Source organism: Trematomus bernacchii, unplaced genomic scaffold (assembly GCF_902827165.1).
Source record: "Trematomus bernacchii unplaced genomic scaffold, fTreBer1.1, whole genome shotgun sequence".
In the NCBI taxonomy this organism is placed as follows: domain Eukaryota; kingdom Metazoa; phylum Chordata; class Actinopteri; order Perciformes; family Nototheniidae; genus Trematomus; species Trematomus bernacchii.
The window spans coordinates 633386-657751 of record NW_022987649.1 but is presented as its reverse complement, the minus strand read 5'-3'; the positions used below and the strand labels follow the sequence as shown (position 1 = coordinate 657751).

The window sequence follows — 24366 nt, the reverse complement described above, 5'->3', positions numbered from 1 at the left end:
TGAGCACCATGCAAATTTCTCTGGCTGGCTTTTATTTTGCCTTGTCTCTTCCTCTATCTCACCGGCCCACAATGAGCAACCGAGCCTGAAACTTTTCCTCTCTCTGTCATCACCGACTCAGAGATAAACAAGTTAATGCCCTGAGATGGCTTTCATCACTTAAAGTGATATCCTTCCCATCATGCACAGGGGGGGCTGCGGGGGCTTTGCCACTCTCGGAGGGAGTCAATCCCAGCCTGTCCGGACATGTTCAGTTGAAAAATGTGTGTGTCGTTGTAACTTAATGTCTAATACAATAAACTCAAATATATTTAGGCTGTACCATAAAATGCAACAAACTAACTAAAAAACATAAATCACATTTGCACCTATTTCCAAACAATGGTTTCCAACCTGAGGGTCGGGACCCTCACAAGGGGTCACAGGATGGTGCACTGCATATTTATTGTAAAACATTAATACTATATAATATTGGCAGAAAGTAAGTGCTGAACTACAAAACAGGCTTAAGTGACTGTAAAATGATGATTGATGAAGTGTTGAATGCACCTGTCCAGTGGGAGTCCAGTTTTTTTCACCTGGTTTTTTCTGACTAATGACAGTTATGATTTGGCGATTGGACTCAAAGAAAGCAGATTAACAGGTGTTTACCAGCAAGGGAATTATCTGACCTGTTTCAAAAGTGTTTAACACCAAGCATGGATTTACCCTCAAAAACGCACGTGTATTTATAAAAACTGATATTTTTGGTTCTTTGGAATGCCCTGGGGAACAATTGGGAAAAACTTTTTGACGGACCATCATTTCAACGCATGTGTATTTCCTATATTACCACACTGCAGTATTGCACTGATGATGGCCTGCAGGTAAAACCACTCTTTGCTGGCTTTCCCCACATTCCAACACAATTGTTTTCACGTTAATCTGGGTTAAAGCTTACCTTTAATGAATGGGAAAACGTCTGCTCCGTGCACCAGGCACAGAGCAAATCTTTTCTCACAATGTTGTCTGCCTCGCCATCTTTAATAAAATGTTTAAGACAGCAAAAAGCTAAAGTTAACTGTGCATGACATAACAATAATATCATCAACAATAATGGTCCTGGTCCCGGGCCTCCACTGACACTAAAACCGCCCTGGAGTGCAGAAAAAATGTTCAGGCCTCAAAATATTATTTAGATGAAATAACATTTCTTTGGCTGGAATGTGTGGACAATGACAATGTTTTCAAAGCTGGAAGGTTTTTGCTTTAAGGACTAATAGGCTAAAATGGTCAGGACACTGCCCAAAATAATACTGCAAAAATACTTATATTATCTTAAAAACTATTATGATATGAAAAGAAGCTACACATATGATTTCATTACATTGCATTTAGCTGACGCTTTTATCCAAAGCGACTTACAATAAGTGCATTCGACCAAGAAGATACAAACTTGAAGAAAACAGAATCATATAAGTACATCAGGTTTCATAGAGCCAAAACATTTCAAGTGCTACTCAACTGGCTTTAGATAAGCCAGTCCTTTGTTAGTATATAAGTGCTTTGTTAGAATATGAGTGCTTTGTTAGTATATAAGTGCTTTGTTAGTATATAAGTGCTTTGTTAGCAATTCTTTGTTAGTAATTCTATCGCTCGAAGTGGAGTCGAAAGAGATGAGTTTTTAGTCTGCGCCGGAAGATGTGTAAGCTATCTGCTGTCCTGATGTCAATGGGGAGGTCATTCCACCATTTTGGAGCCAGGATAGCAAACCTACGTGTTTTTGCTGATGGGAATTTGGGTCCCCCTCGCAGTGAGGGTGCAGCGAGCCATTTGGCTGATGCAGAGCGGAGTGCACGTGCTGGGGTGTACAGTTCAACCATGTCCTGGATGTAGGAAGGGCCAGATCCATTCACAGCATGGTACGCAAGTACCAGTGTCTTGAAGTGGATTCTAGCAGTTACTGGAAGCCAGTGAAGTGAGCGGAGGAGCGGCGTGGTGTGGGAACATTTTGGAAGGTTGAAGACCAGACGAGACGCTGCATTCTGGATGAGCTGCAGAGGTTGGATGGCACATGCAGGTAGACCAGCCAGCAGGGAGCGGCAGTAGTCTAGGCGTGAGATGACGAGAGCCTGGGCCAGAACCTGCGTGGCTTTCTGGGTCAGGAGGGGACGTATCCTCCTGATGTTGTAAAGAGTGTATCTGCAGCAGCGGGTTGTAGCAGCGATGTTTGCAGTGAAGGACAGGTTGTTATCTAGGGTCACACCCAGATTCCTTGCAGTCTGAGTCGGGCAAACAACAGAGGGGCCGATGTTGATTGTTAGGTCAAGAGTGGGACAATCTTTTCCCGGAAGGAAAAGCAGTTCAGCCTTGTCAAGGTTGAGCTTGAAAAATGTCATGAAAATAAAACTTTATTGAGACTCTTCAACAGTTGAAGAAGAAGATACACTTTATTAATCCCTTACAGGGAAATGTCTTTCCCCACTCTTTTGTGTTTACACACATTACACACACAGGGGAGGATATACATGCACAAACGCAGAGGATATACATGCAAACACACAACCACATGCAGATAGGAGAGGTGGCAGAGCAGAGAGGCTGCCAGGTACCCGGTTCCAAGAGAGCAGTTTCGAGGTTAGGTGCCTTGCTCAAGGGCACCTCGGCAGTGGCCTTGGAGGTGAACTGGCACCTCTCCAGCTACCAGCTCACTCCGATCGGGACGTGAACCGGCGACCCTTCGGTTCCAAGACCAAGTCCCTACAGACTGAGCCACTGCCGCCCAGACTGAACCAGCTTGATATAACTTTATTGAAATGATGTGTTTGGGGTGGAGCTATGGTGTGATGAAATCCACCATAGCTCCATGAAGACATCTCTGGAGTCATACTAGAGTGATAATAATGTCAAATGGTGTATGACTTTGGCTAACTCCAATAATTACATGCAAATGTTTTCCTGTAGCCCATATAACATCAAAATGAATTATTTAATATGTGATGTTAGAAAAACACTTTATGGTCATTTTCTATTTTGTCACCTTCGTGGCAAAAGAAAGGATCAACACTTTAATACTGTTCTATATGGTTACACAGCACAGGAAATACAAATGTAAAGCCAAATAGAAAATAAAACACATGAAATAAATTCATATCTATAACCAACTAATTGTCATGAATAAATACCCATGAATCAAAGGTCACTCTAAATGCTGCAGCAGGCTGTGAAGAACAGATGACGGAGCACACAAAGGGAGCTCCAGCCGACAGGAGAAAGTGAATTTCTTAAAGAACGTCTAACTTTAACACTGATCTCGTCAACCTCCTCTAACATGGCAGGTCAACCAGGTTATGGGATTGGACACATTAGGGATTAAGGATTAAACAGTGGATTATAAAGCCCCCCCTGTTCCAGGATTTGCTATGTGACAGTTTCATACATGGAGATGCGACTGGTCAGAATGTTTAAGAGGGAAGGGGATTTCTTCGTGAGCCCTAAGCCGGTCCGGCGGTGGGCTGGCAGGTTTTAACAACGGGGCTTAGTCCTGCTGGAGAGATAAATGACGTGAATGATGATCAGGTTGTCAGACTTTGTCAGTAAGTAAAGCTGCCACTTGCCCTTGCTTCCTTCCTGCTTTTTTGACATAATAGTTTTTTATATTTGCTTCACTGTTCCGTGGGTGCTTGATGCTGTCCAGGGTTTTGAGGAGGTTTTGGGGGGCTATGTTCATGAAGGTTTCTTTTAACATTTAGGTATCATTTTGCAAGACACTAAGCGAGTGATTTCCAACAGTTTGAAATCCTTCAATGGAAACTAAAAGGGTTTTTGTAGATGTTTTAGGGAACTTCAGGAAACGTTAAGAATGGTCTTAGGGTTTAACTGTAATCCACGTAGGTCCACAGACTTCTTTGAGGGCATTCCACCTTCCTAGCAGAAGGGTCCCATGAATCCTAAAGAAACTCTAAAACTCAATGATGTGACCATCAGAGTTTGAAGGATCTAGGACCTACAGGGGTCCTGGTAATTGTTGCAGTAATGATGACTGTCTTTAGTTCTCCAGGGACCGGTCATTTCTCTAAAGTATTTTGGCCTTGCAATTATTGAAAGGGATCCAGGAGTTCCTGGTTTCCCAGCAAAGGACACGTCACACTCTCTGGGTGTCCTTGGAAAGGGTTCAAGAGAATCCAGTAGACCTCAAGGGTGGTTGAGGGGAAAATCGGGGTCTTTTACAGGATTCACTGTAATTGTATTCACTATGGCCTGCCTATCAAGCCTGTGCAGCCTGACATGTCTGTCTGAAGGTCTTTGTAATCACTGGGATGTTTGCAGGAACAGTTTTATAGGTGAGAGTTAGGGAGTTCTTCATCAGACATTCTCAGCCTTGCCAATAAAAACCCCACATTATCAACAATGAAATACCACTCGCTCTAACAGCCAAATGGGTGTAATCACATATATTGTCAACCAGAGTTGGGTGTAACGCGTTACTGTAATAATATTACTTTTGTCGGTAACGGAGTAGTGTAACGCGTTACTTTTATAATTCAGTAATCACACTACAGTTACTAACATTGCCCCCACACGCGTTACTTCGTTACTTTTATAAAATCAGTCTTAATCACACTGACAGACAAGAGGGGTTTCCGCCGCAGGTTTATATGTACGTAATCTGCGCGACTTGCGCGCCCACATCTCCACGTGCAGTGCTGCATAAACATGGCAGAGTCAGCGATAACTTTCGAGGGGTGGAGGTATGCCCATTATTTTGAGTTCGTCCGAAGAATAGACAGGAATGTGACGGTGAGGTGCAAACTGTGTCCAGGCCAGAAGCTGTTATCCACTGCTGCAAACACCACGTCAAACCTCAACAAACACCTGCAAAGAACACATGCTAAGGTGAAGCTAATAGCTAAGGACCCCCGAACCCAGAATGAGGATGTTGTGAGTGCGCCGCCGCCGACTCCGAAGCAGCACAAATTAGAATTTGGAGGACCGGTAACCAAAGCAGAGATGGACAGACTTGTAGCATCCTTCATAGTAGAGGTAATGTTGCCCATTTGCACAGTGGAATCACCATCGCATCGTTCAGAGATATACTGCGCAAAATACAGATATCAGGAGACAGAGGACAGCCATAGTCAGAGCTATCTGGATCAGTCTTATGCGACAATGGAAACTGAACTAAAGAGAACATTTGAAACTTTAGCAGTCTGCATGATCTGCCTGTAGGGAGGGGCGGGCCGGCCCTGCGAGTAAAGTAACGAGTTACTTTATGTAGAGAGTAACGAAGTAGTGTAATATATTACTTTTTTTTAAAAGTAATATGTAATATATTACTTTTTTTTAGTAACGACCCCATCTCTGTTGTCAACATATCATCTCACATACAAAACCAGAAATGAAATGCTTGAATGTAAATAAAAAAAGAAGATGCCACTATCGCCTGAGTCTCGGCTGCTGGCCAAGTCAAAGCCTGCGGGTATGTCAGGATGTCACTAAGTCAGGGCAAGCATGGAATGAAGAGAAAATTAGGAATGAGGGGAGAGGGAGGGATAAAGGGATGGATGAGGAGAAGTGGGTGCAGCTGGTGCCCTTTGTCTCTCCAGTACTTGGTCCTCGGAGCTTCAGATCCTCTGGGGGGGCAGAGAAAGCCCCAGTAATGACATGCTAATGTAACTGTCAGGAAAGAAAAGTAAAAGATCGGAAATTGTGCCAATTCTCTGCCATAAATGGGCAACATTGCAAAAAGGAGGGGGAATACTCCCCAATCTTTTATATGAAAAGTGATAAAAGCCTTGATAAATCCCAATAAAAAGGGATTTGGATGAGGCAAGTAGATAAAAGCGAAATGGGGGAGTAGGGATGCAGGAGGGGGAGGACGGATAAAGGTGTAATTTTGGTTGGAGAGAGTCGAAGCAAACAATGCCTGCTGGGAAATCTGCATGTGGAGTCGGATGGTTTCTGGCTTTGCATCCCAGTTTGAAAACAACCTGTTTGTAACCCCTGTATAGTAAACCAAAATGAGTGGCAAACCCCTTCATCACTGAAGTTAACTTACACGTCTGAAAGTGCAGCGGACAATAGTTTCAGCCCAGACCGAAGATTTCACTCTAATTCTCTAAAGAATATTTGTTCTTCAAATAATACTTGAAGATGCTACAAGTGGTCTTTTAACCTTAGCTTTTGATCACCATAAGATTTCTGAGACATGAGTTTATTGTCTAGAAATCAAACTTTCCCTTGAAACACTCTGACCGGACTGAGTTCATCAGAAGTTTCATTCCCAGCCGTGCAGTCACAACATGTCGATGTGTCCTTGAGCAAGATACTGAACCCTGAGTTGCTTATGATGGCCAACGGTGTGTGTGTGTGTGTGTGTGAGTGTGTGTGTGTGTGTGAGTGAGTGTGTGAAAGATGACTCATAAATGTAAAGCACTTTGAAGAGTCATAAAGAATACTATTTCTATACAAACTGTATAGGTGTATCTAATATCCAATAAGGAGTGGTTATACTTTACATTGTAAAAAAAGACATCTGCACATAGGGATTGGAAACTGCGATATAATGAATGCTCCAAACAAAGCTGCTTCCTAAAGCAAAACAACAGCAACATACATACCTTACACATTCACAATGCAGCTCATTTCTTTTGAATCATTAGGGTGTGTTTGAGAAAATGTGAAATAACATTAGCATATGACATGTTTCCAAACAAAGATACTGCTTCTACATGTATCTGCTCTTAGTTGTTCATAACGTATCTCTTTTTAGACTTGACAATGCAGCAGGAAACAAATCCACTCCATAAAAACGCCCATCTTTTCTGATCTTTAAAGATTTTGTTTAATTAAAAGATTTTAGAATTTCCTCAGATAGTTGCTGCCTCGTTCTCCTCTGCTGCTTTTACTTTGGAATAACATTTGAAGAGTGTATAGACATGTATTTGTCATGTCTTGATAAAATTGAAATTCGCAGGAGGACCTAAAGAAGCAAAGATATTATAAATCGCAGGAAACAGAAAAACATATTTATTAAATATAACAATTCTACAAAAAATACCTAAAGGACTTTGATTGACCATTCATATTATTATAACTGTTATATTGTTATATATGTTACAATTGTAAAATGTTTTCACCTATAAATATATGTAATGTGAGAGATGCAAAATATCCTTGCAGGTTACATGGCATTATTTATATTTTAGCATGAAAATGCAAAAGTGTGTGTGTGTGTGTGTGTGTGTGTGTGTGTGTGTGTGTGTGTGTGTGTGTGTGTGTGTGTGTTGTGTGTGTGTGTGTGTGTGTGTGTGTGTGTGTGTGTGTGTGTGTGTGTGTGTGTGTGTGTGTGTGTGTGTGTGTGTGTGTGTGTGTGTGTGTGTGTGTGTGTGTGTGTGTGTGTGTGTGTGTGTGTGTGTGTGTGTGTGTGTGTGTGTGTGTGTGTGTGTGTGTGTGTGTGTGTGTGTGTGTGTGTGTGTGTGTGTGTGTGTGTGATGTCTCAGTTCTCATGCAGCCAACTCCCCTCCTCCCCATGCCCATGAGGAAGAGGTGAAGCAGGACCCTCCTCTTCCACCTGGATGCACCACAGAACACACCAGGACCCTCCTCAATCCGGACCCTTTGGAACCATGCTCACACACATGCACATCCTGGTTTCCCCATCACACAGACACACACACACACTGAGGCGCTGGCAGAGAGCAGTGCAGGCCTTGGCACAGTTCACCTTAATATGAGGCAGATTTGAGCCCCCTGCCACTGCCGGGGGGCCGATTGAGAGGCAGACAGAGAGAGGGAGAGACTTTAGAGCAGGGTGGATTGTTGGCATATGCTGTGTGTGTCTGTGTTTCTGTGAAACCTTGGCTGGCCGACCACGAGCACTTAGGGCCTCCCTGAAGAGATGCTGAACAGAGAAAAAAGAGGAATGGAAAAAAACCGAACCACAATGGGGTTTTGCCCTTTGTGTGGACAATTCATTAAAACCCATTTATTCCCTCCTTTAATTCATTCTGTTTCTCTGTCTCTGTTCTGTTTAACAAACGCTTGTCAAAGCTGGCCACAGAGAGAGGGGCTGAGGCCAAACTGGAGCCGTCCCATCCAGACCACCACCAGCCTTCAGAGGGCTGCGGGGGGCTCTGTAGACCCTCTGCAGCACACTGACGCTGGCTCCAGATAAACATCCATTCACACAGTAATCATTCTTCATAAGATAAATGAACACGAGTCATCATAATATTATTATTACAGCTAGTAAAATAGGAAAGGGTTTACGTTAAGCATGATCATTTTATTAAGGTAGGTCTTCTGAAACAAGCAAATATTAATGTCTTTACAGAAATAATTCACATCTGGGGACGTTGGGGAGGATAGTTGTCCATCGGTTAAAATAACCCAACATTGAGTTTTGTGGATGGACTGCCTTCATTGCCAAAGGTTTGGAATGTAACTCCTTTGACCATTGAAAGCACTACATGTCAGCATTTACACATCAACACACACATGAATACACTGAGGGGATCAGCCATTAGCTAACCATGCACTGGATCCATCATTTGATCACATGGATCACTGTTGGAGCCACGAACAGCGTCTAATCTAACATTGACTTAATTATGTTCCATATGGAATTTTGTGAATGAACAACGTCAACCTCCACCTGTGGGGGGTGAGGCTTTAAAATGGACCAAGACATTATTAGACACATTATTTGATGCATTTTTCTACAATAGATGACATTATTAGGCCCTTTGTTTTAAAGTGGACCTATCATGCTATATTTAAATGATATATTGTAGGGCCATACCTATATAAGGTATATTTATACGTTTCTGTTTTCAAAATACCAAACAGATCATGCATTTTAGCCATGCCTCATTTCGCTCTATGTGCTGTTTGCTGTCTACGGGGCTGATTCTGCTGACCACGCCCCCCTGCAGGAGAGGGGAGACGTGCTCTGATCAGCTGCTGGGCTGTCAGAAGAGGGGGAGAAAAAGAGATCTCCGTCCTCCGTGTTTTATTATATAGAGTCGTTATTCATTTGTTTTAAAGCTCAATAAATAACAAAGAAGACCTTTGACCGGCACTTTTCTAATTTTGTCCGGAAGATTTCAACTTTAACGGACATCTTGACCGGCGAAAGAAACTGAAACTGAAACTCTGCCGCACGGTCCCCTCGTTCCTTGGAAGAGGCGGAGAGGTGGGTGTTTGTCATCTGCTGGTGGACTAACTGGAGAGAATTACAGTGCTTGCCTCGACGGGGAGGGATTGCATTGAATTAAAGCAGCGGGAGCAAACGCTTGCCTCGGGGAGGGAGAAAAAAGCCACAGCGGAGAATAAACAGAAGGGTAACCATGGTAACTATGGGCGGGAAGTCTTCTTCGCTGCTTTTGTGGCAGACTACAGCGCCACTTACAGGCCTGGCATATGTACTACAGCATCGCCAGCGCTTTCGAGCGGCAATGGCCGGCCGTGGCCCAACCCCACATTCCCCTGATAGGTGGAGAGTTGGCCCAAGTTTAGCTCCACTTTCCTGACGTCAGGGCAGTGTTCAAATCTGGATCAGTTTTTATCAGATCCGTTGCAGCCCCTTTTTTAGAGATTTGGGTATGGAGGAAAATAGAGAGGGTTTTGTTTTCTGACACTTGGTGAGTTCCCTGGAACACCGGGGACACATATTCATGTATAAAAGACGTACAAAAGTGCATTTTGCATGATAGGTCCCCTTTAAGTATTATTTTTCGTCACCTATTTTAGCGACTTCATCATCGTTCAGAAATCTTATGTACTGACCTTACAGAAACAAGTGTTCCCTGTTTCATCTGCAGCTCCGGAGAGGGCGGCAGGATGAAGGCCTTCTCCTCTTCTTCCTCCTCTCCAGGTCTCTTCTCTGTGGACAAGACAGTGAGAAAGGCTTCAAGGTGGACCAAACACACACACACACACACACACACACACACACACTACATTTTGAATAATTCTTTTCTGAAATGCTGTGATGTGTCATACCCTACCTGTGTGTGTGTGTGTGTGTGTGTGTGTGTGTGTGTGTGTGTGTGTGTGTGTGTGTGTGTGTGTGTGTGTGTGTGTGTGTGTGTGTGTGTGTGTGTGTGTGGTGTGTGTGTGTGTGTGTGTGTGTGTGTGTGTGTGTGTGTGTGTGTGTGTGTAATATATAATAACATATGATTTCATTACAACTCCATTTCCGCGTCTCTCTGCAAATCATCAGGCATTGTATAGACATTGATATCAACAAAGGGTAATCACGTTTTGAAAAGTGAAATATTACCACTTATTAAACAGTAATCTCATCAAGTGGCGATGTGTCAGAGATTACAAAGAAGAATGTAGGGTCTCCGATGACTGTAATTAAGGTCGACCCATCCACTTACAAACAAAGGCTTTAAACCCATTATTATGTGGAGAATTAGAGGGAACTCTCTTTTCAGAAATGACTTGTGAATTGAAGTATGATTACCCTTTTTTCCTCTTCAATTTGGTCTTTTTAAATCACAGCAGAGAGCTAATCTTTGCGAAGCCACAGACAGACAGAATCGCAATGGTGCCCTGAAGAAATGTTTGGAATAAAATAACAAGGCAGCAGCATTGTGAGGAGTGTGTGTGTGTGTGTGTGTGTGTGTGTGTGTGTGTGTGTTTTCATGTGTGTGACGGGAACCAAAAAAAAAAGAGTTTTCTTTTCTTTGCAACACCAAAATGAAGCGTGGAATCTGATGGAGTTTCTTTAATCACAAAGGGAAGGATTTGGCGTCTGCTTCCTTCTGCTAATTTATTCATTCAAAAGTCTTAATATCCGTGCAGTGGGTGAAGGATCACACAACACACGCTAAGCATTTTCCCTGCCACTCAAGATTTCTTTTCCTTTTTTGGCTTTATTAAAAAAGGTTAGAGATTAGATTTATTTTTCTTTATTTCTCATGAAAGCTTTGGAAATGTCAATTTTCTATTAGCAGGACGGTCAAAATGCAGAAAAAAGACTGAGCTTAATGAGTTCAGTGAGGCAGTGTGTGTGTGTGTGTGTGTGTGTGTGTGTGTGTGTGTGTGTGTGTGTGTGTGTGTGTGTGTGTGTGTGTGTGTGTGTGTGTGTGTGTGTGTGTGTGTGTGTGTGTGTGTGTGTGTGTGTGTGTGTGTGTGTGTGTGTGTGTGTGTGTGTGTGTGTGTGTGTTCATAGACAGCTTGCTGACGATACTGTTACCAGTTCAAACACTTCAAATGACAACACACTTGGCTACTCCTTCTATTCTCTAAGATAGAGTCAAAATGTCATTATGCACTTCATGCATACTTAACAAATGCTACTGCCATTTCAAATGTTTAAGCAAGAAATGAAATAATTTTTTCATATGTTGTATTAATAATTTTCAGAGAAACTCCAGTTCCTTCTTACACAAGCTACACCTGGTGTTTCTGAACTAAATGGTTTCATGTTATTTGTGGCCCGCAGATAGTTTGTGTCTGCTGGTCTTCGCTGATAAACTTTACATCAGTAACACCAAGTTTGATTAGTCCCTCATGTGTTCTTGGAGTTAAAGGGAACAGTACGTTTTATCAATCAATCTTTTTTACCACATGAAACCATACAAGGAACCACTCCAGTGAAATGTGACATCAAGCTGTTACATTAGTATACAACTAAAATTGAATGGCTCTGTCCGGTTTTCCAAGATTCGGTCCAGTTTGATGAAACAAGAACATCATGTTTTACTGACACATTGGAAAACTGATGAGCCTGTGATCTAACAGGAAGTCTGGCAGAGAAGAATCGTCCAAGAGACAAAGGTAAAGATGGTCCTGCGTGTCCATGTCTTGCTGTGGAAACCTTTTCCTCAGTCTCAGTCTCTACTGTGATGTTTACATTTTTAAACCTCAAGCTCAGAATAGTTGAGAGAAAGGCCACAATGTGATGAGACACACACACACACACACACACGCAAACAAACACACACACAGTACTACCATCACCCAGCAGTGAGAGAATGATTCATTCCAGTGAGCTTTTATCTGACCTGAGCCAAGTGTTCTACACGCTGCGGTCAGGCTGCCGGCCACTTTCTCACTTTGAGATTCCAGTGTGTGTGTGTGTGTGTGTGTGTGTGTGTGTGTGTGTGTGTGTGTGTGTGTGTGTGTGTGTGTGTGTGTGTGTGTGTGTGTGTGTGTGTGTGTGTGTGTGTGTGTGTGTGTGTGTGTGTGTGTGTGTGTGTGTGTGTGTGTGTGTGTGTGTGTGTGTGTGTGTGTGTGTGTGTGTGTGTGTGTGTGTGTGTGTGTGTGTGTGTGTGCCCTCCGCCCTCCGCCTTGTTCACCGGCCCTCCTTACAACCTGTCTCAGAGATAAGGGCCATGCTTTTTCATTTCAGTAAACTCTCCCTCTCTGTTCTTGCACTGGGGGGGGGGGGGTAGGGGGCAAGGCTTTCCACTTCATCCTGTCAATACGATGGATAAGGAGTCCAACTGAAAGTTCATTAATTCCTTGGTAACCTATGCCTGGGACAGGCTTATGCCCCCCCTCCTCTCTTGATGTTGGGTTCCCAGGGTGAGCAGCACACTTTCTTCTCTCTCTGTCTGATCCGTGGAGCATTATTTCAGGTATTTCAGATCGGAGTTGCACTTGCATCAGCTGAGTAGCATTAGGATTTTTATTCATGCCCTACCTTCAATGGCTTATTTATCAACTGTTTGGCTATCAGCTGACTAGAATCGTGCCATATTCATAACCTAGCATAATTACTTGTATAATGTGTAAGCTTTGTGGGAGTGTAGAACTTTGACCTCAGGGGTCATGTTTAAAGAGCCAATTCAAAAGCCTGACATATGTTGTCTGGCCTTCCTGATCAGGGGAAAACAATAACAAAATATGCTGGTCTGTGCCCAAGAACACCCCCACAGCACCCCCATCAGAAACAACACAGGTCTGTGATTTGTGAGATAAGACCCCCACACCTCCCACCTCTTGTGTGAAAGCAGGTGGCTCACACTCTGCTGCAAGGAAAAAATGTAAGGTAGGAAGAAAATAATAATGAATGACATTATTAGAGCGGTTTACATCATATTACACATGTAACAGGTAATAATGTACTACCCACAGGAGGAAGTTAGGGCGAAGTGTCTTGCCCAAGGACACAACGGCCTGACACAGCGGCCTGACACAACGGCCTGACACAGTGGCGGCTGAGGCGGGTTTCAACTGTTCCCCAGCGCCCCCTGATCTGAGGCTGAACGCTCAGCCCACTGAGCCATAGCCGCAGGAGTCATGGCTCCGTTTTGAGTAAACATCCATGTTTTGGTGGATTTTTAATATTGGCATAATCAACGTGTTCTGGAGGGGCTCCAGCACCACAATATTTCTAACCCAATCTCGGATTTCAAACACAAAAAAAACATAGAACATTTAATGCAAGGGCAAAATGATAACCCACCTAAGGCAGACCTATAGACATATAATATATGCCTGCAAATAGTATAATAGGAGACCTTTAAGTAACATGAACCTTTGTTCTCTCTTCCAATAGGCCCAAAGCTGATGCTGGTGGGAGTAATGCTGACAATATTCTCCTTGTATTGTTGCAGATGTGTAGATATGCAGTTGTTGATGATTCAGCACAACTTCTACATGTTATTTCATGGACCCCTACCAGGGTGCCATGGACCCCTGCAGGCCTTTTGCCAATCAATCGACTAGAGATATTTTTTTTTATACTTTATATCAAAACATAATATAATATTATAGACAAAGCCACCCAGCAGTATAGGAATTTAATAAAATAAGCTCAACATTAACGTTATTAACCAATGAATTAATGAATCATTATAAATACATATTATTCCAAAAGAATGTAAGTGTTTACAGTTGGTGCCTTTAATTTTAACTACTAAGAATAGTGTAAAAACATAACACAAAATACATAATAGCAACTTCACACCAGCTTCCACTCAGAGGGGGGGTGGAGACCTGTCTATAAAGATGATCATAAAGCCCTGTAATGCTGATGAAGAGAACATAGCATCACCTCCTAAAGCATGAGCTCTATATCACTGCTGCCCAAACTGTAAAGCAGCCTGATGACAGGCTCTGTCTGTGTGTGGCTGAAAGCTTAATAACGCGGTTCATAATGAACTGCAATAACACTGTACAACAAATCACCTCTGGCTGGCAGAGAACTCTTTGCTCCATCGTTTTTCTCTTTTCTCTTCACTGTACATTTTACATTTATATATTCAGTCTAATATTTCATCTGTCACATACTTATGTATATATAATACCTTACTTATATCTTGTTATTGTTAATTTGTGTATATTTTCTACTTTATTGTTTATTTCTTGTCTTTTAATTTGTGTTGTACAATGCCATGTCTTTTTGCAACACAACACTTTCCCAAATTGGGATCAATACATTTCTATCTTATCTTAATGAGTGAACTTTACTGTGGTCTCTGTCTCTAAAGTGAAAAACAGCCTTATGTTTTGATGCTGTTTATTGAATAACATATTGCCACAGATTTCATGTACAGAATATAAGTGAAAATCATTAACTGGAGGCGTGTCTCTGTCGTGTCTTACAAACAACACTCTGCGTGTCTTTAAAATGCTTCAGCATGATACAACATAAGCCTATAATAATCAGTAAATGTAGCTCTGTGTGAGAACCACACTCAACATAAATGATGTGCTGATGATTTCAGGCTTCAGCTTTACATGGTTTAAGTTCAGCATTTCAATTGTTTTTTAAGTTTTTATGGTTACTATGATTATGGATGCTTGGTTGGGGGGGGGGAGATTTAGGATGCATATGTAAGTCATGTGTGTGATGTCACAAAGTTACATTACTTCCATAGCTTGACAAACGTTCTTATATAAATGATTTTTCTCTAACCTTTGCCAGGTAGTTTTGTTGAGTAAATCTAGTTCTGTTGCCTTAACCTGGAACCGTTTCTCAAAAATAACCGCTAGTAATCCATCGACACTGATGGAGCAATGCAAAAAGCAATTCAGACTGCCGAAAAGCTCTACTGCTGCCAATAGCTTATCCTAGCCAAAAGTTATGGAAACAATTTGAATGAAAATGAGTGAAAATCCTCTTCTCTGCAAAGTGTTTTGTCCCATAAGCAGCCTGCTGTTCCTCCACTGATGAGAAGCTTCTCCTGGGTTTGTGGGCCAATAGGCTGCCATTTTGCTTCTTAGGAGGGGTGTTCCTACCTTGCAATGCAGAGCTGTTTTAATAGTTTCCCGGTGCAGTCGGCATGGTTACCAGTGCAGAAAGGCAGTGACTTAAATCCGCTAGCTGAACCTCAGCAAGCTGCTATAATCTTTGAACAATATCTGTATTAACGTCCAACTTCTGCCCTGGCTCCCCCTTTGCTGCTCGTCCCCCCCCCCCCCACTTTACACCTCAGATCGGCACAAAGAGTTTTTTTACTATAACAGGATAAAAGCTGGTAAAATGGGGGTTCCAACATGATTACCTATCAAAGCCTTCCACACTGCCCCTGACCCAACACCAGCCATTTCTCCTTTTAAAAAACAATGGAGGGTTGAGTCTCAGTGTGACAGTGTGAGGCCGCAGTGAGTTTGGATACAGGGGATGAGAATGGGAATAACTAGGCAGGACAAGGGGCTCTTGCAATGGCTTACTGGCCCACTATTTAAATCCCTGGAACGTGTGGGGAAATGTAGTAGCAATGTGCTAGCGTAAGCCCTTTAGCCGCTGCTGTCCCTGATTAAAACAGAACATTAAGACGCCACAGGTGGCTGGAAGACATCGGCCAACAGAGAGACCAAACTGTGTTTTATTTATTAGCCGACCCTGCTAACAAGCATCGACATGCCGGAATTAATGTGCTCTTTCCTCTTTTGCCACTGTTGATGTGTTAAGTGCTACAGCCATTTGTAATGATGTGGGCAACTACTTATGACCTCAGCTTATTGAATAAAGCATGCTTTTCTATGTGTGTGTGTCTGTGTGTGTATAAATGTTGGTGATATTCTGTTAAGTAGCTTATCAGTGTTATTAGGCAGACAATAACCCCAACTTTAACGCTGCATTTAAAAGAACGCTAGACTTGGATTACCCTTAGAACCAGACCACATCATATTTTATGTGAAATGTATATAGGTTAAGACAGGGGTGCCCAACCAGTCGATCGCGAGATGTGTCTAAAAACAACAATATTCTGTTTTATCGTTAATGTCCTATAACATAATCTTCCTGTGCCAGAATAATGCACTTGAACGCATCAAAGCTTTGTGATTGGCCGGCGTGACCCCATGTGTCGGGGCGTGGCTGGTGGGCAGTGGGCACTATAGCTGACGTTGTCCGTGTCAACAGGAGTGACAGTCCGCACACACACAAGACCACAATTATGGCAGAAGCAAAAAAGCCCAAAATATATCATTTTCACTCCGAGTGGGAGGATGATTATTTTTGTATCTATTCCAATTCAAAGTCCATCTGTCTCATCTGCAATGCGAGCGTGGCTTTATCGAAGAAGGGTAATTTAGGAGTGGCATTTCAAAACAGTGCACAAACGTTACGAGACGGAGTTCCCTCCTAATTCTGCCCTACGCTCCCAAAAGGTGAGGGACCTGAAAGGACAGCTAAATGCACAGCAGTCCATTTTCACCAGGCCCAACAACAAGAGCAAGGCTGCTACCATAGCATCTTATCGTGTCAGTCACGTTCTTGCCAAACACATGAAGTCTTTCAAAGACGGCAAAGTTGTGAAAGAAGCATTCCTGGAGGCTGCCGACACGCTTTTTGGGGACAGTAAAAATAACAGTAGCATTTCAACAGGTTTTTGATATAATAAAAACTCAAGTTAGATACCGTTATTAATCAGCTGTAAGTTTTAGTTTGTTTGAACTTATTCATTATAATTATTGTACAAAATGGTATAAGAATGCAAACTTAAATTGATTATAGTCTATTATCAATTCAGGTTAAGAAACTGGTGTTGCTTGCATCCTATTTTAAAGGCATTTCTTTTTATACTCTACTAAAATGCAACAATTCTATTAATTTTGTCTTTTTAATTGCACTTTGGCAGCAGATTCCTGTGTAGCTTCAGATCTGAGTTGTCTTATTAGTAAGCCTAATTTATACTTTTGTAGCAACACTATTTTTATATAATGGCAAAGAAAGGGTTCAGAGTCTTTTCTCTTTCTCCTGTGTCATATGTGGCAGCACTGTTCAATGTTTCTTGAAAACATTACTGTAGTATGTGACGTGTGAATAAACTCCAACTCTGCATCAACAACACTGTTGTGTAACTTCAGTTACATACTTGTATGTGTGTAGATTAGAAAGAGGTAAGATAAAGGATCTGCAGTATTTTATGAAGTATTAATCGTACAAAGGTCAGTTTTATACAAGTAGAAGTGTGTATTTACCTGGTAGTAGGCTGTCAGTAATGGCTACGCCTCTCTCTTTGGACTGGTAGATCTCTGCAGACTGGCAACTTTAAAAGTAGCTCTCGGTTCAAAAAAGGTTGGGCACCCCTGGGTTAAGATAAGATATGCAATGGAATACCGCTTGTTTCCATCTATCCAATACAGATATTGCTCATTGCATATGAGGCCGAGGTAAACTGTGCCACAGAGTGTTTGACAGTATGGACTTACACAGAACTATCATTTCAGAACATTAGAATTAAAGCAGGCAGGTCTCTCGGTGTGTTGTGCTTGATTCTGGTCTTTAGCCAGCCAAAAAGTTATATTGTTTCAGTTGAATGCGAAATTATTGACTACATTTCCAGCCTCTAGTCTAAACTATGTCCTTTCTGGCTGGTTCCTGCAACAAAACCTTTATGCTGATTTCAAGTCACCTACCTCCCCCACGCGAATATGTTAACCATTCTCAACCCGTCAGCCTTAAAACTGTTTCACCATGTGTTTATATTTCCAAAAAGCCGCCATTGAGGCTTGTTTGCAGCTTCAAGTCATAGTTTAGTTGTTTCATGTTTATTTAGAGACTTTAAGGACCATTCTGTTCTGCAAAAATCCTCAAAGAGCATTGCTGAGGCGAGGTCCAGGAAGATTGACCCCACAGACCTCCATCTGCTGCTGCCCTGCAGTGCTGCTCCCATCGGTGCAGCAGCATCTGATACAGTGAACTCCAGGGGCCAGGAAGAAGTCAGCGTCGCTAAACTTAAAGTTTAGCCCTAACTTAGTTTCTGGGAGTCGGACCAGGCTGTTTAGCCAGCCTGCAGAGAGCAGCATAGGTGGGGACTACAAAGATGGACCCTTCGTTCCTCCATATGGCAGCTTGAAAGAGACAGGCAGTGTGTACCAGCAGCACTCTGCCTGAGGAGTAAAGTATCTCTGTGGGCAACAAGTCTTCAGGGAGTTAGAAGATGTAAGCATTGAGCAACAAGATTTCTTAGACTTTCTTCTCATTCAACACAATTGCTCAGTGTGAAAGAAAGAGGGAAAATATACACTGTAAAAAAGGATTTTGGAGGGTAGTATATAACCCATTTACATTTTTACTTGAGGTATTTAAGTGAGTAAATGTAAATGTTCACGTTTTTTGTGGTAGGTTGAGGTTCATCACAATACTTGTTATCTGCTTGCTTCACTGTTAGACAAGGAATTTAAGTTTGCTCTCATCTGTTACTCCCTGGAACTCGGTCACTGATTTTGATGCTAGATAGCTCTAGCTAACAATAAAGTCAAGCACAATGATGTTGACACAGGGCTGGAGTTTAATGTGTTGTTAAACAACTTGTGAACACGGAGCTTTCATATGTGTGTGCATGAAACGATAAATACTGAGACAACTATCTCAAGGTCATCTCTTAGTGAATAATAACCATCTTATATTCAGTCAAGCCCCAGTATGAATGATTTATGAGCCAAAGCTCATTGTTACATTTTAGGATTTTTTGTTTTGTTTAGGATATGTTGGGATCAGGGGGTCACAGGTTCAAACCCCTCTGCAGTCAGCATGTCGTTGTGTCCCTGAGACACTTCAGCCCAAAGTGCTCCTGTGGGGATTGCCCACAGTATTGAGTATGTAAGTCGCTTTGGATAAAAGCGTCTAACAAGTGACATGTCATGTAATGTAATGCAATGTAATGAGGGGCAAGCCCCGATCTAGCCCCTCTCTCTGCTGTCAAAATGAATGAGAACTGTAAAAACTACACTGCGCATGGCCAGAGTCTTTTTGTATTCAATGTGTGTGGCAAAAAAATAATCACCAGTGGGGCAGAGTGCTGGCAACCCCACCAAAACGTCATCTCATAATTCAGAGCTGATTGGCTGTAAATGTAAATGTGTGCCGCGAAAAGTGTAGTTGTGAAGAGGAGACTAGAGAGCAGCGTACAGCGATTAAAATCAGTAAAATGGAAAGAAAATGAATGAAGTTGACCATCTACTTCATTTCATTTTCATTTAATCGTTTATTTGAAGAGGGACAGTGCACATTGATGAACATTTAAAACAAATAATGCTTTAAAAACGTAAACATGCCGGATTTTAGCTTTGAGCTAGTTTCCATCCGTAGTCCCTCACATACAACATATAAGAACATGAATACATGATATGCAGAAAGAGCATGAGCAGCATATAAGCATTTACAATGTAGCAGCTACGACATGTAAAGTCCAGGAGAAGATAAAAGAGATACATAAAGTGCAAGAGGAGATACCCCTGTGTTAAAGTGCATCTTGATTGCACGTCTGTTTGTTTCTCAACCATTCTTTGAGTTGACCTTTAAAACTGTTCAAAGTGGGACAATCCCGTATCTCAGTTGGGAGGCTATTCCACAAAGAGCTGCCTTTAATTGATAGAACATTTTGACAGAAAGTGGTCCGTCTGTGGTGGACCTCACAGTCTCCTCTGGTTTCTGACCTAGTGCAGCGTCCACTGTGTTTTCTGTGGATGAATTCCCCTAAGGGGGGGGGGGGGGGGGCAGTCCATGTAAACATTTATAAATAAAACACATACTTTTAAAAGACTTAAAATTGTCAAAACTCAAGAAATGGTGTTTCTCAAGGATGGTGCAGTGGTGGTATGAATAAGGCTTTCTGTCAAACACCTTGATAGCTCTCTTGTACAGCTGTTCTATTGGTTTCAGGTTTGTGGCACAAGCAAACGACCAGTTTGTAAAACAGTATTCAATGTGGGATAGAATCATACAGTGGAGGTATGACTTTGCAGCATTGACAGTTAAGAAAGGTCTAATTTGTTTAAAATGTTGCAAGTTGAATTTAATGGTATTGGATACTTTCTTGATATGTTTCTTAAAAGTCAAGTTTGAGTCCAGTATGACTCCAAGATACTTGAAGTGGGAGACTAGTTCTATTTCTGCTCCGTTTAAAAACACATTGGATCCTTCGATTTTGACTGGTCGTTTACTGAACATCATGCATACTGTTTTTTTTTGCATTTAACTGTAAGCAAATGTTGTTCAGCCAGTGTTGAACCTTGTCCAAAGCATTTGAGAGACAAGATGTGATTATTTCAGTATTTTTCCCGTGTACAAAGATGACCGCATCATCGGCATACATTTGCACATTCAACTCAGGACATACATTAGGCAAGTCATTAATGTACAGAGAAAACAGTAATGGTCCAAGAATGGAACCTTGTGGAACCCCAACAGGGTTCACAAGGTAGGGGGATTTGGTACCGTTGACCAAAACACACTGTTTTCAGTTTGATAAGTAAGACCTAACCCACTGTATTGAATCTGCAGAAAAATTGAAATACGTCAGCTTTGTAAGGAGCACTTGGTGGTCAACAGTGTCAAAAGCCTTCCTGAGATCAAGGAAGACAGCACCTACATATGGGCTCGTGTCCAACATACATTTAACCTTTTCCACAAAGACACAGTTAGCTGTCTCAGTGGAGTGGTGAGCATGAAAACCAAACTGCATTGGGTGGAGTGGAGCGAAACCTTTATATAAATGTTTGGTGATTCAGCTTTGGTAAGTTCATTTTATGTCATGTATTTTGTTGATCTTCTGTGTTTTGCCTATAGGCTATTGCTCTGCTGGATCGATTGATATTGTGACACGGTCTTGTTTACATGGCCCCACCAGTGCAGAAATACCCGGATGTTGACAAGCAAGCCTCTATCACGACTTTTAGTTCACTATAACACAAATTTTTGTGGAGAATACGAAGATTTTTCCAGTTCTTGTCAAGCAAATGTATATGTACTACGTATGCTACTAAAGAGGTTTTAGATTGGCCAGTGTCCATGTGAAGTCATCTCTCGCCGTGAAAACAGTATTTCCCATGTCGGCGTTTTCATAGTAACGTGGTTGCTTGGGACGCAGCTCTCGCTGCCGGAAATGAGTATTCTCGTCACTGTCCAACACATTCTCACTCCCAACTCGTCCTATATGTCAGGATCCCTTGGCGTCATTATCAACGCATTGGGGGGCCCTTTAGCGTTGATTTTCAACTATCAGGGAGTCCCATTGACTTGCATAGAGCGACACCCCCCCCCCCCCCCCTCTCTCTATCCTATCGGAATCATGGATAGCCAGCTATTTGTTTACGCACCAGAAGCTTATATGTAAACATCTACGTTTTTCGTGCCCCACCACTTTTGTACATATAAAAACGCCACTGCAGCTGTCACTGCTAGCCTACGATCTGCTGTCACTGCTAGCCGCCGATCAGCCGCTAGCTCCCGCGTAGCTCCATTTCTTTCTCCACATCCCCAGTCTGTCCCCTCAACTCAGCTGCTACCCCGTTCCTTGTTAGCATTTCGCTGCTAGGCGCTGCTGGCTTCTCAATTCAGCTGTCGTCTAGACCCTGCTTAGCAGCTCGTAGCTAGCCGCTGCTCCTCTGTGCTGCTGACATGGCTCTCCGGAAATACTCCGCTTTGCAAATTTGGAATCTTCTTTGCCACAACACTCCCAATTGCCTCACTACAATAACATCACTTGGACTACTTCGCCGTCCCTCGCAAGTTTGTCAACTCCGATCATGACATCCCCACTACACTGACAGACAGGCGGTCCGTCGCACTTCGCCGACGTCATCAGAGCAAACCTCACGTGCACAGTTGTAATCTGAGATCTGTCAGTTGTATCGACGTCATCAGCCCACTCACCCCCTCTGCCTTAACAACCACCAACAATACTGCAACATTCATGCTGCAGAATGTTCGCTTCTTGAATAAAAAAGCACCACTGATCATAAACTTCACTTCCTCTGCTTAACTGAAACATGGCAAACTGGAAAGGATTTCCTACTACTCAACCAAGCGTCACCTCCTGGCTATGTCGACCTCCAAAAGCCCCGCTCCACTGGTCGGGGCGGTGGGCTGGCTGTAATATACAGAGCAGACATCTCGATCGAAGAGCTTCCTGTACCCAACACCACCTCACTTGAATGTCTTGCCTTCACTCTGTCTGGATCTGCACAGGCTGTTCTTATATATCGCCCCCCCAAAGCCTCAGCCTCCGCCATCTTCCTGTCGGAACTATCTGAGCTACTCACCTCCATCTGCTCCATGTCCCCATCTTCATGTGGACTCACCCTGCTGCACGTTTGCCTGACTTCCTGGCACTTCTGGACTGCTTCAATTTTAAACAACATGTCCATGATCCCACCCATGCCAAAGGCCACACCCTGGATTTGGTATGCACCACTGGCACAACTGCATCCCACCTGCAGTGCCTCAACCTGGCTCTCTCCGACCATCATCCTCTTCACTGTGCCTATCCCCCTCCCCAGACAACTTGTACTACGGACCATCTCCTACAGGAGCTTAAAATCAGTGAGCGCACCAGCCATAACCAGCCTCATAGCTACCCACCTGGACCCCGATCCCCCCGACACCTCGGTTGACGGCCTGGTAGCCCAGTACAACACTGCTCTTTCCCAGAGTCTCGACTCACTTGCTCCCCTCATTACTCGTACTGTCTCCTTCACCCACTCAGCCCCCTGGTTCACCACCAGTCTCCGCGCCATGAAAGCCTCTGGCCACCAACTATAGTGGCTCCACAGAAAATCTGGCCTCACAGTACATCTGGAGGCTTACAGAGAGTCAGATCATACAAGGACGCTCTCAAAAGCTAAGGCACAATAGTACTCCTCTCTCATCAGTAACCAGCAAAACCACCCCTGTATGCTCTTCTCCACCATAAACCGCTTACTCCGCCCAATTGACCACCCCAACCCAGCAGACGCCCCCGAGCTCTGCACCAGGTTCCTTGACTTCTTCAAGGACAAAGTCAACTCCATCCAACCAGGAACTCCAGGCCATTGCCCCCTCTTATTCACATGCAACGCCACCTCTGGTCACTGTTCCCTCAACTTCACACCTGCCTCAATGTTGTCTCTCCTCCTTTGCACCAGTGGATGCCCTTCAGGTTGCCAAACTTGTCTTGAAAGCTAAGGCTGCAACCTGCTCCCTCGACCCCATGCCCTCTGCCCTGGTCAAGACTTGCCTACCCATCCTCTGCTCCACCATAGTTAATATAATCAACTCCTCCCTGGAATCAGGCAAGGTGCCCACCATCTTCAGGATAGCAGCTGTCACCCCCATCATTAAAAAACCTGGTCTCGGCCCCGAGGACCCCAGCAACTACCGGCCGATCTCCAACCTTCTTTTCCTCAGCAAAATCATGGAAAGAGCAGTTGATGCCCAACTCCACCATCATATGTCCAACCATGAGCTCTACGAACCCTTCCAATCAGGCTTCAGATCCAACCACAGCACAGAGACTGCCCTCATCAAAATAACCAATGACCTCCTCATAGCTGCCGATTCAGGCCTCATCAGCATCCTCATCCTCCTGGACATCTCTGCAGCATTTGACACAGTCTCTCACACCATCCTACTCAACCGCCTATCCCTCTACCTTGGACTCTCTGGTACAGCCCTCTCCTGGTTCCATTCCTACCTCTCCAACAGGCAACAGTTTGTGACAATCAGAAAATCCAGCTCTCCCCCAGTCCTGTCAACCAAGGCGTGCCGCAAGGTTCGGTGCTTGGCCCCCTTCTATTCAACATCTACATGCTCCCCCTCGGTGAAATCATGCCCCAACATGGTCTCAACTTCCACTCCTATGCCGATGACACCAACTCTACATCAGCACCAATCCATCATCCCAGCTACCTCCCCTGTCACTAGGCAACTGCCTCTGCGACATCAAAACCTGGATGTCAACAAACCTACTCAAACTTAACAATAACAAAACAGAGCTCATGGTTGTGGCCCCAAAAACACTGCTCCGGAAGGTTGGAGTTATGCTCCTCACCGTCGATGGCTGCTCCATCAACCCTTCCCCTGAGGTTCGCAGCCTGGGTGTCACTCTGGACTCTAGCCTCACCTTCAACTCCCACATCAGGTCTACTGTCAAAACCGCTTTCTTTCACCTACGAAACATCTCCAGACTCCGGCCCTCTCTCCCCGACCCC

General features: G+C 43.4%; 1 protein-coding gene across 1 annotated transcript; it reads right to left on the bottom strand.

The window, feature by feature from the left end:
* Positions 1 to 1652: 1652 nt before the first annotated feature.
* LOC117486334 lies at positions 1653 to 22455 on the bottom strand (the record flags this gene model as incomplete). The annotated part of the gene is made up of 3 exons (XM_034134764.1): positions 22314 to 22455; positions 9774 to 9865; positions 1653 to 2363 (listed from the first exon to the last, which is right to left on the bottom strand). Coding segments are annotated over exons 1-3 (945 nt in total), but the record flags the coding sequence as incomplete, so codon positions are not given.
* Between the last annotated feature and the right edge of the window lie 1911 nt (positions 22456 to 24366).